Source organism: Phyllostomus discolor, chromosome 5 (genome assembly GCF_004126475.2).
Source record: "Phyllostomus discolor isolate MPI-MPIP mPhyDis1 chromosome 5, mPhyDis1.pri.v3, whole genome shotgun sequence".
In the NCBI taxonomy this organism is placed as follows: domain Eukaryota; kingdom Metazoa; phylum Chordata; class Mammalia; order Chiroptera; family Phyllostomidae; genus Phyllostomus; species Phyllostomus discolor.
This window is the reverse complement of record NC_040907.2, coordinates 623,935-638,842: the sequence shown is the minus strand read 5'-3', so window position 1 is coordinate 638,842 and position 14,908 is coordinate 623,935. Positions and strand designations below refer to the sequence as shown.

Sequence of the window (14,908 nt, the reverse complement as noted above, 5' to 3'; positions counted from 1 at the left end):
GCCTGCAGCCTTGAGACCGTTAGCTCCCCACTGCCTTGTGGGTGAGACCCTGGCCACGTGGCTCGGTTGGTGGGAGCATCGTCCTGTGCACCTGAAGGTCTTGGGCTCAGTTCCTGGCCAGGGCATGTACCTAGGTCTTGGGTTGAGTCCCCAGCTCAGGGTGCAAAGAGAAGGCAACTGATGGATGTTTATCTCTCCCTCCCTCTCTCTCCCTTCCCCCCACCCTCAAATCAATAAATGTATCCTCAGGTGAGGATTTTCTTAATCAATCAAAAAAACACAGCCCTGGCTGGTGTAGCTCAGTGGATTGAGCATGGGCTGCAAACCAGAGGGTCACAGGTTCGATTCCCAGTCCCAGCACATGCCTGGGTTGGGGGCCAGGTCCCCAGTAGGGGGCGTGTGAGAGGCAACCACACATTGAGGTTTCTCTTCCTCTCTTTCTCCCTCTCTTCTTCTCTCTCTAAAAATAAAGAAATAAAATCTTTAAAAAAACCCAGATTCCATAAATAAAACAATATTATTGAACACTCTTAAAAAAAAAACAACGAAACAGCGTGTCTGGGACGGGGAGGGCAGTCTGAGTTCCTCCCCCAGCGCCTGAGGGTCTGTTTCTTCCATGTAAAACCCCACAACTTGGGGAAAACGCGTTTCGGTGTGGATTGCTTTGCGTGGATTTTCTGAGGCGCACAGGGCGTTTCAATTTTTTTTTTTACTTCCGGAACATTCCCTGGGGCTTTTGCCTTTGATGCCCCCGCCCCGCGGGGCTCCGCCTCTTCGCTCTCACCGCTCCCCGGCTTTCCCAGTGTCTCCCCCGCCCCCACCCCCCTCCCCAGCCGCCTGCTGCGTCCCTGGTCCCGGGCCCCTCCTAGCCGAGTGCTCCTCGGGTCACTGGTGCTGGTCGCGCTGCCGGCCCGGCTCGAGCGCCCCTTCGGAGCGGAGCGGCTGTGGTCCTGCCGCGCCGGCCTCCCCGGCTGCTGGGCTCGCGAGTGCTCTCCCCGCGCTCCGTGGGTTACCGTGTCACAGCGTCCCTTCTTCGCGCAGCCGCCCCTGCGGGTGGCGTTATCCAAACGTCGTTGACTTGCCCCATTCTCTTTTGTCCAAAAACGCTACTAGTGGTTGGTTGGCCTTGATCTCGTTCCTCGGCTCTCCTTGGGGGCGGTCGGTTCCGAACTTGGGGCCGGGGCCCAGCTCGCAGCCCTTCCCCCGCCTGGTGGCTCTAGGGCGCCCTCTGCAGGGCATGCGCGCGAAGTGCTGGGAAGCGCGGTCTCCCGGCGCTGGGCTCCGCTTCCGGCCCCCCTCGCTGGTGTCCCGCCCCACGTGCTGGTCCCCACTGTGTTTTTATGCCATCCCCCCACTCCGTATTTTTGTGATCGACCCACGTTGGCACGTGCGCGGGCTCGGTCTGGATGAGTGTGAGGACTTGAGCTTCATCGGAAGCAGCGCTTAGTGGGACCTTCCCAGCTCCCAATGCAGACAAAGGGGAGAGCTTGGAAATCAGTCATCTCTAGACTTTTCTTTAAGAAAATGAGGCCCCGACCGGTGTGGCTCCGTAGGTTGGGCACCCTCCCGCAAAGTGAGGGGTCGCCGGGTGTTGGCTGTGGGTTCAGTCCTCGGGTGGGCACGTGTGGGTGTGGGCAGCGGCCTGTGGGTGTGCCTCTCGCTCGCCCCCCACCGGGGGCCGGGCGCAGCCCCAGTGTGCGCCCTGGCCAGGAAGCGAACCCGCATCCTTTCCACCTGTGGGTCGACGCCCAACCCACTGAGCCCCGCCAGGCAGGGCCCTCCCCCACTCTCTAGAAATAAATACTATAAATAAAATCTTTTCAAAAACAACTAGGAAAAGAGCATGGCGAATTAAACCCAAAGAAATTAGAAGACATAAGTGGAAATCAGTGAAACAAAACCCAAACATTCTACAGGAAAACAACAAAACTAAAAGTCTTTCTCCGTAAAAATGAGTAAAGTCGTCATTCCTAAGAGACCCATCCAGATGAAGAAGGAGAGGAAGGGCCCGCCTCCAGGCCTCAGCGACGCCGGACCTGGGCCCGCACAACCCGCGCGAGAAGCGGAGACACGGAGTAGGGCGTGGGCCCGAACACCCAGAAGCACCCGCTGTGTGAGATCTGTAAGGAGCACTAGCGGGAAGGGAGTGAATCGCTCCAGCGGGGTGGCGCACCCCAGAGCCGCCAGGGCCGTGCCAGCAAGGGGCGGGGCTCCTGCGGGAGCTCCCGGGACACCCAGGGAAAACCCACCGCTCCCTCAGCCGCCGGACACAGTGTCCTCACAGCAATCGATCAGGAACTGACCTGGAAATTAGTCGGCAATTGATCCAAGGAAAACCCGGGTCCCACCCTCTCCCGGTTCCGTTTAAGCAGTAAATGCTGATTTAAGCTTCCTTCTCCACAGCAGTGGATTTCCTAGCGACCTCTCGTAGACCCCAACTACTGGAAAGGAAGCTCCCTTCCAAGGCAGTTTGTCTTAAGACACTGTAAATGATACTGATTTTGTCCATTTGAAATATGGGAATTGTGCTATAACACACACAAAAAAAATGAAAGAGAAGAGTCACACGTCACCAGTGCCAGGGGTGGGGGGCGTCACTCCGGACCCACAGGCACGGGAGGCCCGGGCGCGTGGCAAACAGCTTCGCGCCCGTCAGCGTGACAGCCTGGACGAAACCGACACGTTTCCCGACGGACACACCCCACCAGAGGAGAAAACAGACAGAAGGTCTGAGTGGCTGAACAACTACCAGGGAAATCAAACCCAAGGTTTCAGAGTGCTCGGCGACGAACACAATGCAGATGGCGGACGCACACCTTCCGAAGGACAGAAAGATGGAGGAGCTGGCGGCCCTCAGCAGGGTGTGGCACGGGGGTGGGGGGCGAGGGGGCATCAGAAGTGGGGCTTGGGGCCAGCCAGGCCCGTTTCCGAGCACAGCCCGTGGGTCCTCCAGGCCTCGGGGCCGCGGCCGTCAGCCGCCGGCCGCCCAGGGGAGCAGGAGGACGAGGCCGCAGGTGGGCTGCCCGAGGAGGACAGACACGCCGGCTGTGCCCCTGAGGTCGAGTGGAGAGCATCACCCCAGGGAACGAGCGAGTCCTACCCCTGTGGTTTGGGGGAGGGGGAGGCCGTTTGAGCACACGCTGCAGCAGAAACATGTCGTCAGCCGACGTGGCGCTGCCAGCGTGTCCTGGGTGGCAGCCGGCGGGCGGCCCCGCGCGACTCCCGCTGCCCCTGGGCCGCAGGGGGGCAGCTGGTCTCCGTGACGCGGCCCCCGGCTGCCGGGGCCTCCCAGCTGCAAAAGGGCGGAGGACCTGCGTGCCCTGCCAGCGGTGGACTCTCCAAAACACGGAAGAGGGCGTGTGCACACGAGCGAGTGGCGTCCAAGGACGAGTTCACGGGGCTGAGCGGCGCTGGGGAGCGTCCCTGTGCCGGCCCCGGGGACGGAGCCCTGGCCGGAGGCCCTGCGTGGGCCACAGGCACCCAAACCGCCTGCGGAGGAGCCACAGCGCCGGCCGCCTTCCTGGAGGTGGTGGCTCGCTCAGCCTGGCCACTGCTGCACCTCGTCTCTGCTGTCCAGTTAGTGCGGAGACCCCGACGGCCCTGGAGCCCGCGGTCCCGGGGCCGGACGTTCAAACAGACGGGCGCTGAGAGCCCCGGCCGGGCAGCTCGGGCGGCCGGAGCGTCGTCCGCACGCCACAGGGCTGTGTGTGGGCTCGGTCCCAGGCACCGACCTGCCTGGCACGTTCGACCCCCGTGGGGGCCCGCACGGGAGGCACCTGATCCGTGTCTCCCACATCGATGTTTCTCTCCCTCAGTCAACACACGCAGCCTGCGGTGAGGGTTTTTTACATCTGCTTTGAAACGTTTCCACAGGCGAACGCATTTTGGCTCCAGACGAGTGTGACAGGGCAGGGGGCGCCGTCCCGGAAAGTGCTGAGCACGACGTGTGACAGGAGGCAGCCCCGCGGGGGGCGTCGTGGGGGCCCCTCGGGGGCGTGGGGAGGGAGCTCCCAGGAGAGGTGGAGGCCGGTGCCCGGCGGCGCCCGCGCCGAGCCCCCTGAGCCCCCTGAGCCCCCTGAGCCCCCATCCCTCTTTGTGACGGGCGGGGGCGGGCGTCCAGGCACTCCTGCACTCGGGCTTCAGGGTGGTCCGTGTTCTGTCCTCCCAGCCCCCCCCCCCGGCAGGCGTGGGGTTTCTGGTGTCCACGCACTCACGCGCTCCCTTGCTTTAGCGACCACAGCCACGGTCGGTCCTCCTCCCGGGGCCCCCCACACACGGGGGCGGGGGCTGCCTCCCCCGCCCCCAGAGGCCGCCCCCTGCTGAACCTGCCCCTGCTGGTCACTCCCAGGCGCTTCAAGCTGACATGCCGGGCCGTGGGGGTCCACCCGCCCCTGGAGCTGTCGCACTCCCAGGTCAAGTTCGCGGCCACCGCCTTGTACGACACCTCCGTGGCCACCCTGTACGTCGTCAACCCGCACCTGAGCACGAACGTGCTGACGCACAGCGTGCCCCGCGTCGGCTCCGGGGACACCTGCCCCGTGGGGCCCACGTCCTTCGAGTTCCTGCTGCCCCCGGGCTCCCCCATCACCATCTCGCCCTCGGTGGGGACCGTGTCGCCAGGGAAGGTGGGTGCGGGCCCCACGGGGCGCTGGCGCCCCAGCGGACGTGGGGCCAGCTCTGCCCCTCCTGAGAGCCGGCAGGCCAGGGGCCTCTGAGGCCCGGGAAGAGGCCCGGGCCCCCCCATCAGGAGGCAGGGGCGCCCACGCTGTCCGTGCAAGCACCTGGCCGGCACGGGCGGCTGAGCCCTCGGGAGGCGGGCAGTCCTTGGACCTCAGAGCAGGTGGACGCAGAGACCTGGCTGCCAGGAGCGCTGGGTGTCTGTCTGCTGGCTGTATCCAGGGGCCCCGCACCCCGCTCTCTGCTTTTCCCACAAAGCAGGGAGAGCCTGTCCCCCGGGCCGGGGGCAGGGGGGGCAAGGGGCAGCAGCGCTGGGGCCTGCCGAGAGGACAGTATGAGGGGCACACAGAGCTGGCTGGGGGGGGGGCAGTGGCCCCACCGGGTCTGGCAGGTCGTTTAAAGCGCATCTCGTTAAACGGAGCAAGTGCCACCCAGGATGTGGCAGCCTCACCTCTGTGTCCCCTCCCCTCCCCTCCCCCCCGCCCGCCCTGTCTCTGTCTCCCCTTCAGCCCCTCTCCCCCCTCCCCTCTCCCTGCCACTCCCCCTCCTGTGCCCCCACGCTCCATGGCCCCACCGGGCACCGCAAGCCCACAGGGAGCTTTGGAGAGGCTGCTGTGCTGGTCAGGTGTGGGGCGGGGTGGGGCGCAGGGGCTCACCCCCAAACCTCCAGGCTGAAGACGAAGTTTCCTTCCTCCCCCATGCTTTGTGGGCAGTGGGCGGGCCCTGGGCCATCCAGGCCTCCACCCTGCATCCCCCACCTGCCTGGGCAGAGTGGGTTTGGGAATCCTGTACTGAGCCCAGCCCCACTTCCGGGGGCATGGTCAGGGAGGCCTTCCTGGAGGGGGCATGCTAAGCTGAAGGCCCCAAGAACAGAAGGAGGCATGCGCCAGGTGGTCCGCATAACCTTTCCTGGGGGGTGCAGAGGAGCTAGGGGCAGTGGGTGTGGAGGTGGGCGGGGCACCCACGGGGCCAGCTCAGCCCTCGGGCCCTCTCCCCACAGAAGTGCCTGGTCGAGGTGGCCTTCCGGCCAGTGCTGCCCAGCGAGGTGATCCGCCAGCAGGCCTTCCAGGCCATGAACAAAGACGGGGAGGCGAAATTGGTGAGGGAGGGCGCCGAGAGGAGGGCATGGGGGGGGCACAGGAGGGGCTGCCGGCTCCCTGCACGAAGGGTCCCGGACAAACAGCCCCTCCCCCGCCCCTCCAGTCTGTTCCCAGAGTTTACAGCATTTTATCGGGAGGCTCTTCCCTCCACTCTTGGGAGCACCACCAGGCAAGGCGGGTGCCCAGAGGGAGGCTGGGGGGCGGGTGGGGCTTCCCCTGCCCGAGGTGACCGCGGAGGGCGAACAGGTGACCTGGCAGGAAGCCCGGCATCCAGCGCCGCCCGTGACGGCCCTCAGGGCTGAACCTGAGGACTGGAGAGGAGGGGTGGGAGCACCCACCCAGGGGCAGCCCCGGGGGCATGGGGGCAGGTGGCCCTGCGGGTGGCACGGTCACACAGAGCCGCCCCGCTCCCCCACCCGCTCCTCCCCTGGGGCACGCTCATGCAGACCTGGGTCTGGCCACCCGCACCCTCTGTGCCCCGGTTTCCCTGCTGATGCAGGCGGGCCCTGGAGCTGGTGCCCAGGCCCCCGGGGTCTCCGCGCTGGGGCGCCCTCTCCCCAGGAATGTGCCTGGTCTTCCTTGCTGCAGCCCCTGCTGCCAGTCCCCCCCCCACAGGCAGCCACCTGTGGTCTGGGGGCCCACGCCTTGCCTACCCGGGCTCCCGGGGCTCCAGCCCCGGGCCTGCCCACAGCTGGCCTCTCGCCACTCAGTCCCGCAAGGAGACGACCACCTCCAGGAAGGACCTGCGGAGACAGTCCCTGTCCGTGCAGCGGGCGCAGCACCGCGACCGGCTCTTCCGGGCTTCCACCTCCCTCGCCCTGGAGATGCAGAAGCAGGACCTCAAGTTCAGGTGGGCTCAGAGAGGGCCGCCCCCGCCCCCCACTCCCTCCGGGGGGACGCAGGGCCCCACAGGCTTCCCAGAGGTGCTCTGAGCCGTGCACTGGAGGCCTGGCGCTGGGCTGATGTCAGAAAGAGCTGGATCCAGGCGCTGCGCTGAGGCCCCACAGGCTCCCTTCCTGGGCCTTTGCCCCCCGCTCTGTTCCCCTGGAGGCAGGGTCCCTGGGCACAGCCTCCCTCCATGGGCTGCCACAGCCCCAGCCTCCCTGGGTAGAGAGTGAGCCCCCAAGAGCTCGGATGGCCTTGAGGCCCCTGCCAGCCCTAGACCCTCGCCGGGGGCCTCCGGAACAGAGGTCTCTGGTTAGGGGCCTGGCCAGGGCCCGGGGTTGGGAGGGCAGCTCCCACAGCAAGCTGGGAAGGGGGGCGCCCCCTGGTCAGGCAGCCCCGGGACAGACCCCATGTGGCCCCTGAGGCCCTGCAGAGCAGGCGTGGCCTGGTGGGCCTGCCCACAGAGGGCGGGGTGGGGCGGGCCCCCACCCCCCGGACAGCTGGGGGTGCGGAGTGGCCCCGGCACAGGTGCGGTCTGCTGGCTCTCCTCAGCCACGAGTACCAGGTGGCCCAGGCCGCCCTGGCCCGGTCGTTCCCGGGGAAGTTCGAAAAGTTCGTGGTCCCCTGTGTCGTGGCCAGCGGTGACGTGGAAGGCAGGAAGGGGATGGAACCCCTGAGCTTCAGGTGTGGCGCTCGGGGCCCGGCGGGACATGGTCAGCCGAGAGGTCACCGTCCCCCTTTCACTGCCAGCCCAGACCCAGGGCCTGCGGTGGGGGCGGGGGGGGGGGGCCGGGCTGGGCGGGGCCTGGGCGAGGGGCCGGGCGGGGGCCTCGGGCACAGTGCCCTCAGCGTGCCCTGCCCCCGCAGCCCCCACAACACCCTGTACCTGGAGCTGTGGTGCCCCGCGGTGGCCCCATCCCTCGTAGTGACCTCTGACAAGGGCAGCACCGTCACCAGCTTCGGCGACATCGCTGTGGGTGAGTCCCCACAGGGCCCGGTGCCCACGCCCCCACCCATGGGAACCCGGACCCCCAGTGCCTGCCAGGCTGCCCCCCACCACCCCACACGGGCCTGCGTCCCGACCTGAGTCCCGGTCCATTTCAGGACACCGAGGCGTGAAGAAGGTCTCCATCCAGAACATCACCTCCGAGGACCTGGCCGTATCCGCGCCTGGGGGGCTGGTGGGGACCAGGGGGCCATGTGAGGGGCGGCAGCCCCGCCCCCCCACCTCTCCTTGACTCGGGGCCTCAGGTGGACTTCTCTGTGCTGAACCCCAACGGCCCCTTCGTCCTGCTGAACCCCATCAGCAAGCTGCCCGCGGGGCAGACGCACGTCCTGGTGCTGTCCTTCTCTCCCCGCCAGAGCATGCTGGTGAGGCCCAGGCCCGCCCCGCGCCCCCTCTCCGCCCCGCCCCGCCCCGCCCGTCCCCCTGGGCCCTGGTGGTCTCTGGTCGAAGGAGGCGGCTGGGGTGGTCAGGGCCGTCTCAGCCCCATCCTGTCCCGCCCCGGCGGCTCCTGAGATGGAGCTCCCGCAGGAGACGTGCCTGGCCCACGCCTGCCCCGCGCTAACACACGTGACGTCTGTAGGCCCAAGAGACGCTGGACATCGTCACCAAGAGAGGCAAGCTCTCCCTGACGCTCTCGGGCACCGGCGTGGCCTCCCTGATCACGTGCTCCATCGAAGGGGACGTCCTGAACATGGGCTACGTGATCGCCAGGGAGTTGGTCTCCTCCACCTTCCAGGTGAAGCCCGCTGCGGGGCCTGGCGTCTTTCCTGGCCTCAGTGGGGGGGGCGGGGGGCAGCTCCGCCCTGGGGGCCACGCTGCCTCGGTCAGAGCCAGTGCCGGTGCGAGGCTGGCCCCCCGGCAGCCGCCACCCGCACCGCTGGCCCCTCTCCAGCAGGCTCACGGCCGCCCTCCTTGCCCCCTCCACCGCCCTGGCCTCAGGGTCTCCGCAGGGCCGCCCCTCTGGGTCAGGGAGGGGCTCGGTGCAGCCACTGCTCGGTGGGGGGCAGGGGCGTCTGCAGGCACCCACGTCAGCTCACGCTGCCCCCCTGCGTCCCAGGGGCCCAGTGGCCTTGGGGTCAAGTCTCCCGCGGGACACCTGCTAGCTGGGCTGGCGGAGGCCAGGTGCTGCAGCAGGGCCCCGAAGGCAGAGGTTCCAGGAGGCCTTTACTGATGATGGTGCCGCTCTTGGAGGGGGGAAAGGGGTGCCCGGCTGGGGAGAAGCTGGCGGGACGGAGGCCACCGTGAGCTGCCCACCTTGAGGCAGGGCCGCTCAGGCCGGGTACAGGGGGCCGGAAGGGGGCAGCAGGGCCCGCCAGCCCCAGCCGCAGCCCCGGCCGCGACGGGCGGCCCACTGACGACGCGCGCCCGCAGCTGCAGAACAGCTCCTCGCTGCCCATCAAGTTCTCCATGCAGCTGGACAGCCTCGCCGGCACCCGGCGCGAGGACCGGCAGCAGCTGCCGCAGTTCCTCCTCTCGTCGGCCCAGAGGACAGATGTCGTGGGTGAGCCGGGGGCCTGGGGCTGGGCAGGGGTCGGGGGGCAGGGGGCAGGGGGGAGGGTCACGGACCGGCGTGCCCCGGCCTGCAGGCACACAGAACCACAACGGCCAGAGCGTGTTCGCCGTGGCTCCGGTGGAGGGCGTCCTGGACCCCGGGGCCGCGCAGGACTTCACCCTGACTTTCAGCCCGGACCACGAGAGCCTGTACTTCTCGGACCAGCTGCGGGTGGTCCTCTTCGAGAAGGTGCATCCCCTCCCCCGGGGAGCCTGGGCGGTAGGCGGGGCTCCCCTGCCCTGCTCCTCTTGGGAGGCCCAGGGCCCGCGCCTGACGGGGCTCTGAGCCCGGTGGGGCATCGTCAGGGGAGAGCCCGGGGGCCCCTCCTGGAGCCCAGCACGGGCCCCATAACGAGGCCGCTGCGCCCTGGCCCAGAAAGTCTCCCGGAAGATCCTCCTCAAGGGCGCGGCCCGTGAGCACATGATGTTCGTGGAGGGCGGAGACCCGCTGGACGTGCCCGTGGAGTCCTTGACCGGAATCCCAGCCGCCGACCTGGAGCACAGAGAGGGTGAGCCCCCGGGGTGGGGCGTGCTGGGGCTCCCCGAGGACCCGCTCCCCTCTGCCCCCAGCCCCCTCTGCCCCTGCACCTGCCCCAGTGGTCCCCAACCTGACCCTCCATCGCCAGACGCCGAGGAGCCCAAGCCCATCCTGGTGACCCTGGACTACGTCCAGCTGGACACGGACACGCCAGCCCCACCCGCCACACGCGAGCTGCTGGTGGGCTGCATCCGCACCACCCAGCTGTCCCCAAAGAAGGTGACCACAGCAGGGCCCCAGCCCACCCAGCACCTGGGGGGGGGCCCCCGCCCCGCCTGGGCAGCCCCAGCCCACGTAGCCTCGCCGCTCCCGGGTGTGGGCCGAGAGGGCGGGCGGGGCTGGCGCCCGGCACCTCCTGGGGGCCAAGCGCGGCCCGGTTGCCAGCGGCCCCCGCGCCCGCAGACGGTGGAGTTCAGCCTGGACGGCGTCGCGTCCCTGCAGCACCGGGGCTTCACCGTGGAGCCCCCGCGAGGCGTCGTGGAGCGCGGCCAGACCAAGACCATCAGCATCTCCTGGGTGCCGCCCGCTGACTTCGATGTAGGTGCTCCCCCGGGAGCCCCGCGGAGCCACAGCCGGGTCGGGGCGCCCCTCGGCACCGCCCAGGGAGGGGCTGTGGGAGAGGCGGGCGGTGCAGCTGCCAGACGCAGATCTGGCCGGTGAGCTGCCCGCCGGCTCAGCGCTCCCTCCCCCCTCCCGGTCCCACTGCAGCCAGACCACCCGCTCCAGGTGTCCGCCCTGCTGCAGCTCCGGGGGGACGTGAAGGAGACCTACAAGATCTTCTTCGTCGCTCAGGTGCTGACGGGCCCCTGAGGTCCCAGGAGCCTCTCCACGCAGCCCCCGAGACCCTCCGGCCGCCCGGAAGCAGCCCCCGGTCTGTGGGCCGGGCCAGGCACCGTGGGCCGGGACCGGGGGGCATCCACTGCTGGGCGGGTTCGATTCGGCAGCCCTCTGCGTGGCCGCGTGGCCAAGGCGCCTGGGTGCCCGCACGGTGGCCCCCTGCAGCCCTGGACCTGACGAGCCCAGGGGCCGAGAGCTCCCCTCCCTGCCGCCCGCTCCTGCGTGAGCCCCGCCAGCACCTGCCCGGAGCGGGCAGGAGCTGGGAATAAACACGCTGCGTGCTCTGCGTGCTGGTGTGCCGTGTGGACGACCCCGCGTCACTCAGGGCTGCGGGCGGAATGAGAGGCGGGAGTGCAGCCCTGGGGCCGTCCCCGCCCCGCCCCCCAGAGAATCAGTGCACAGCCCAACGAGGGCTGCCCGGGAGCCTCTGCGGGGCCTCCCGCGGGGCAGTGCCTTGTCGTGCGGGGTGGCAGGGGCACAACAGGCAGGGCTGCAGGGGCCCCCAGAAGGGAGAAGGGGGAGGCAACTCCGAAGCCAGGGGGGCCCTCAGCCTTCCCTGCTCCTCCCGAGTCCCAGGATCCCGGACGACCCTCAGCAAGTGGCGAGCAAATGCCGGGACACCCCGGCCAGGGCCCAGGCTGAAGCCAGCACACACGTCCGGGTCCCCTTTCCTGAACTGGGCCGCCCAAACTTGGCCTTCGGGCACAGCTGGCCTTTCGAGATAGAAGCCTCCCACCCCAGGCCCATGGGACCCTCCTGGGAGCTCATGGTGGTGCCTGAACCCCAGCCCCTGCCTCCTGAGGGCTGGCTGCCTGGACGGAGCCCACCCGCCCCCGCGCCCACCAGGGCAGCACTGCGGCCTCGGCTGGGCACAGACTCTGGACGCCAGCCCGCAGCCACCTGCCGTCCCCCCTTCTCATCGCCTGGGGGCCTGGAAGCCTGCCCTGGAGCCTGTGACAGGGACCCTAGGGACACCTTTGGCAGGACTGGATGGGCAGACCCAGGTTCCTTCCCGCCCCTCACTGGGGTGGGCCAGAGTGCACGCCGCCGCTCCGCCCAGCGGCGGCGAGCTGAGACGCTGGGGTCCGTGGGCCTGCCCAGCCCGGGAGCAGGCTCCCCCTGCAGGCCTCTCCCGCCTCCTCCTCAGGTGGGTGGCCGGCGGGAGGGGCCGGCCGCTGGCTTCTGAGGCCTGGCCTGGCTCCCCTGCTCGGGCGCCCTGGTGCTGAACTCGCTGTCCACCCCCCTTCCTCCCACTCCTGTGCTGGGCCTGGACGCAGTGGAGCCAGGAGGAGGAAGGGGAGCCCAGCTGCAGGGCCCTGGGGGCGGCCTGGAAGCCTGGAGGTGAGGGACAGGTCTGGGACAGAGCCCCCCCCCACACACAGGGATTGGGGACTGCTTGGCAGGCGCCTGGAGGGTCAGGCAGCAGGGAGCCCAGGTGAAGGGCGGCCCTGCTCTCCAGCCGATGGTCCCTACCCTTCCGGAGGCAGAGGTGCGTGCAGAGTGTGTGCTGGCTGCGACAAGAGCCAGGGCAGGGAGCTGCTGCCCCCCACCCTCCCTGGACCAGGTGCTCCCCGTGGGCACCACCTCCCTGGGCCTGACCCCCGGATGGTGGGCGGAGGGGTGGGAGTAGGGGGACCTCCTGGGAGAAACAACCTCCAGCGTTCCCACGCGGGAGGGACGGTGGGCACTGCTGGCCCAGAAGCCACAGAGGCCACGGTTCCCAGGTTGAGCACGGCTTTCAAGGCATGAACGCCCCCAGAAAGTGGTTGCAGCCCAGGACGCAGCGAGGGCCGGAGCCGGGCTCCGATCCCCGCGAGCCAGCCCCGGCCGGCCGGCGTGCGCCTGCAGACTTCCTGTCGATGAACAGGGCTGGGGCTCGCCGGGCGCTCGCCTGCCGCAGCCCTTTACGCGGAGCACCGCGGTGTGTGCCCCGTTTGGCCACATGGGTCCCGGCAGCCACACGCCCCGGCCACAGCTTCCCAGCGCGACCGTAGGACCGCAGAGGGCTTTGCGCCTCGGCCGAGGGTGAGACCGCCCCCCAAGCCCCGAGGCCGCAGGATCCGCGACCAGGAGGGAACCCGCCGCTAGGCGGGACTTCCAGGGGGCGGGCCCCGCGTGGGCGGTCCCCCAGGGCGCGGAGCTGGGGGCGCGGTCGCGGGACTAGGCCTCCGAGGGGCGGAGCCTGTGGGGGGGGGCCTCGAAAGGACGGGGCTCTCACTGGGTGCAAACGTGGGGGCGGGGTCACCAGGCCTGGGCGGGGCCTGTGATGGGCGGGGCCTCCATAAAGCCGCCCGGCGGCCAGACTGGCGCTCGGGGTCCGTGCCCAGCATGTCCGCGGGGCCGTCGGCCGCCCGCGGGCTCCTGCCGCTGCTGCTGCCGCTCCTGCCGCTGCCGCAGGTGGGTAGCCCCGCGCTGGCTTGGGTTCCGCGGGGCGGGTCTTCGCCAGGACCGCCCGGCCCCAGCTCACCCCTGTCCCCACAGGTGACTCTGGGCTTCTCAGAGCGCAGCTGCGACCCCTCGGACCAGTGAGTGGGAGGCGGTGGCGGGGAGGGAGCAGGGGCCTGGCCCCGCCCTTAGGGGGGCGGTGGGGCGGGGCGGCCGGCGGACCGAGCCCGCCCGCTCCAGGTGCTGCTGTCCACGCAGGTGCCCGCCCCAGGCCCGCTGGAGCAGCCTGTGGCACGTGGGGTAAGTGGACGCCACCGCGCCGAGCCGGGTCCGGCGGTTCCCCCGGGGCCGAGCCCACCGGATCCCCACCCGGCCTGGCTCCACAGCCAAGCCGTAGCCAGCGCTGTCCCTCTCCGGGCCGGCGGTGCAGCGCCGCGGCCCTCAGCAGCCTGGAAGGCTAAGCCCAGCCTCACGCCTCCTGCGCTGGGGGCGGCCTCCCCGTGGGTCCTGCCGGAGCCCTGGGCACGTTTCCCTCCGGAGCCCGCTTGCCCACCTCCCACTCCCTCCTTCCTCACTCCTGAGGGAGTCTCTGTGGACACGTTTGCTGGTATGGGCACAGGATTACGCAGCCGGCCCAGGACAGTGTGTCCTGGGAGTGAGCCCAAGGCCACTTGTGGCCAGCCCTGGAGAGACAGCCAGGGCCAGCACCAGGAGGCCAGCACTGGCCAGCCCCTCAGGCCCCGCTCCAGCCAGGAAGGAGGAGTTTGCCTGGAGAGACACCCTCCGGTCTCCCCGCCCCGGCACCGACCTGCCCGCTCCCCCGTGGAGCGGGGCAGCCGTGGGGGAGCAGGCCCCTCGTGGCGGGGGGGGCGGCCAGCGGTCGGGTCTTTCTCCACCTTGCCCAGGATCGTCCTGCTGGCCGTGCTGCTGCTGCTGCTGTGTGGGGTCGCGGCCAGCTGTGTCCGGTTCTGCTGCCTCCGGAAGCGAGCCCATGCCCGGCCGCGCCTGCCGTCCAGGCCTCAGCCCTGCGACCTGACGTTCGGCCCCGTGGACAGCGACAGCCCCGTGCACAGCACCGTCACCTGTGAGTGCCTGCACACCTGGCCGGGCAGCCCAACTGCCTCCAGGGGGCGGGGGCTGGGGGTGCCAGACCCGTCCCTGCAAACACAGCCTGGTTCCCGGCAGCCTACAGCTCCGTGCAGTACCCGCTGGGCGCGCGGCTGCCCCTGCCCTTTGGGGAGCTGGACCTGGACTCCATGACCCCTCCTGCCTACAGCCTCTACGCCCTGGAGCTGCCTCCCTCCTACGACGAAGCTGTCAAGATGGCCAAACCCGGGCAGGGAGAGGCTCCCCCTCAGTAGCCTAGCCCCCTTTCTGGGACCTCAGACCCAGAAAGCTCTCCAGGGCCCCGGGGCTGAGCTGCAAAGCCCAACACCACGAGCTGTGGCCCTGGCACCACTCCGAGGGGCGGGGAGGGTCTCCTGAGCTCCCAGGGCCACCAGCCACCTCGTGCTCCCAGGAGACCCCAGCCCACTCTCAGCATCCTTCCCCGGGGAAGGGCAGACGTCCAGCACATTGCTGCAGCCCCGGCCCTGTCACCACGCGACTCCAGGCAGACGCACACAGGTTGCCACGTCCAGCCCCTGGCCTGCCCCAGCAGGCCCTCTGCCTGAAGGGCGTCCCCAAGGCCTAAGCCTCCACAGATTTCTGGAGAGAATAAAATTTGTATCTAACTGGTCTCCACCCGCCCGTGGGGAAGGGCTCCGGGAGGGGCTCTCAGGCGGCTGCCCCCAGCGCAGGCAGAGGGCATGGGTGCTTGGGCTTGGACTGTGCCGGGCCTCGCCTCCGGGCTGCTGCTGTGGGGGGGGGGGGGCAAGTGCAACAGCAGGTGTGACGGGCTGTGTGCCCTGGGTGACTCTGGGAAACCCC

General features: G+C 69.4%; 2 protein-coding genes across 6 annotated transcripts in view; both read left to right on the top strand.

The window, feature by feature from the left end:
* CFAP74 (cilia and flagella associated protein 74) overlaps window positions 1–10,821 on the top strand; it is a 40,218-nt gene extending 29,397 nt beyond the window's left edge. The window contains exons 25-38 of the mRNA XM_036025102.1: window positions 4,349–4,625; window positions 5,678–5,776; window positions 6,488–6,627; window positions 7,215–7,346; window positions 7,530–7,639; window positions 7,767–7,822; window positions 7,914–8,033; window positions 8,249–8,404; window positions 9,040–9,169; window positions 9,255–9,409; window positions 9,596–9,728; window positions 9,846–9,976; window positions 10,160–10,294; window positions 10,466–10,821. Coding sequence (XP_035880995.1) covers window positions 4,349–4,625; window positions 5,678–5,776; window positions 6,488–6,627; window positions 7,215–7,346; window positions 7,530–7,639; window positions 7,767–7,822; window positions 7,914–8,033; window positions 8,249–8,404; window positions 9,040–9,169; window positions 9,255–9,409; window positions 9,596–9,728; window positions 9,846–9,976; window positions 10,160–10,294; window positions 10,466–10,567 — 1,876 coding nt within the window. The 3' untranslated portion in view covers window positions 10,568–10,821. The remainder of the gene's footprint in view (window positions 1–4,348; window positions 4,626–5,677; window positions 5,777–6,487; window positions 6,628–7,214; window positions 7,347–7,529; window positions 7,640–7,766; window positions 7,823–7,913; window positions 8,034–8,248; window positions 8,405–9,039; window positions 9,170–9,254; window positions 9,410–9,595; window positions 9,729–9,845; window positions 9,977–10,159; window positions 10,295–10,465) is intronic.
* Window positions 10,822–12,834: 2,013 nt separating this feature from the next.
* TMEM52 (transmembrane protein 52) lies at window positions 12,835–14,717 on the top strand. 5 transcript variants are annotated; one of them, XM_036025185.1, is made up of 5 exons: window positions 12,835–12,991; window positions 13,076–13,119; window positions 13,220–13,279; window positions 13,885–14,063; window positions 14,150–14,717. In XM_036025185.1, exons 1-5 carry the CDS (start codon window positions 12,923–12,925, stop codon window positions 14,338–14,340), a joined length of 543 nt encoding a protein of 180 aa, XP_035881078.1. In that variant the 5' UTR covers window positions 12,835–12,922; the 3' UTR covers window positions 14,341–14,717. The 5 variants fall into 5 exon arrangements, with proteins under 5 accessions (XP_035881078.1, XP_035881081.1, XP_035881079.1 ...); XM_036025188.1 differs by having other exon boundaries at window positions 12,836–12,991; window positions 13,238–13,279; XM_036025186.1 differs by having other exon boundaries at window positions 12,836–12,991; window positions 14,162–14,717.
* Window positions 14,718–14,908: the final 191 nt, after the last annotated feature.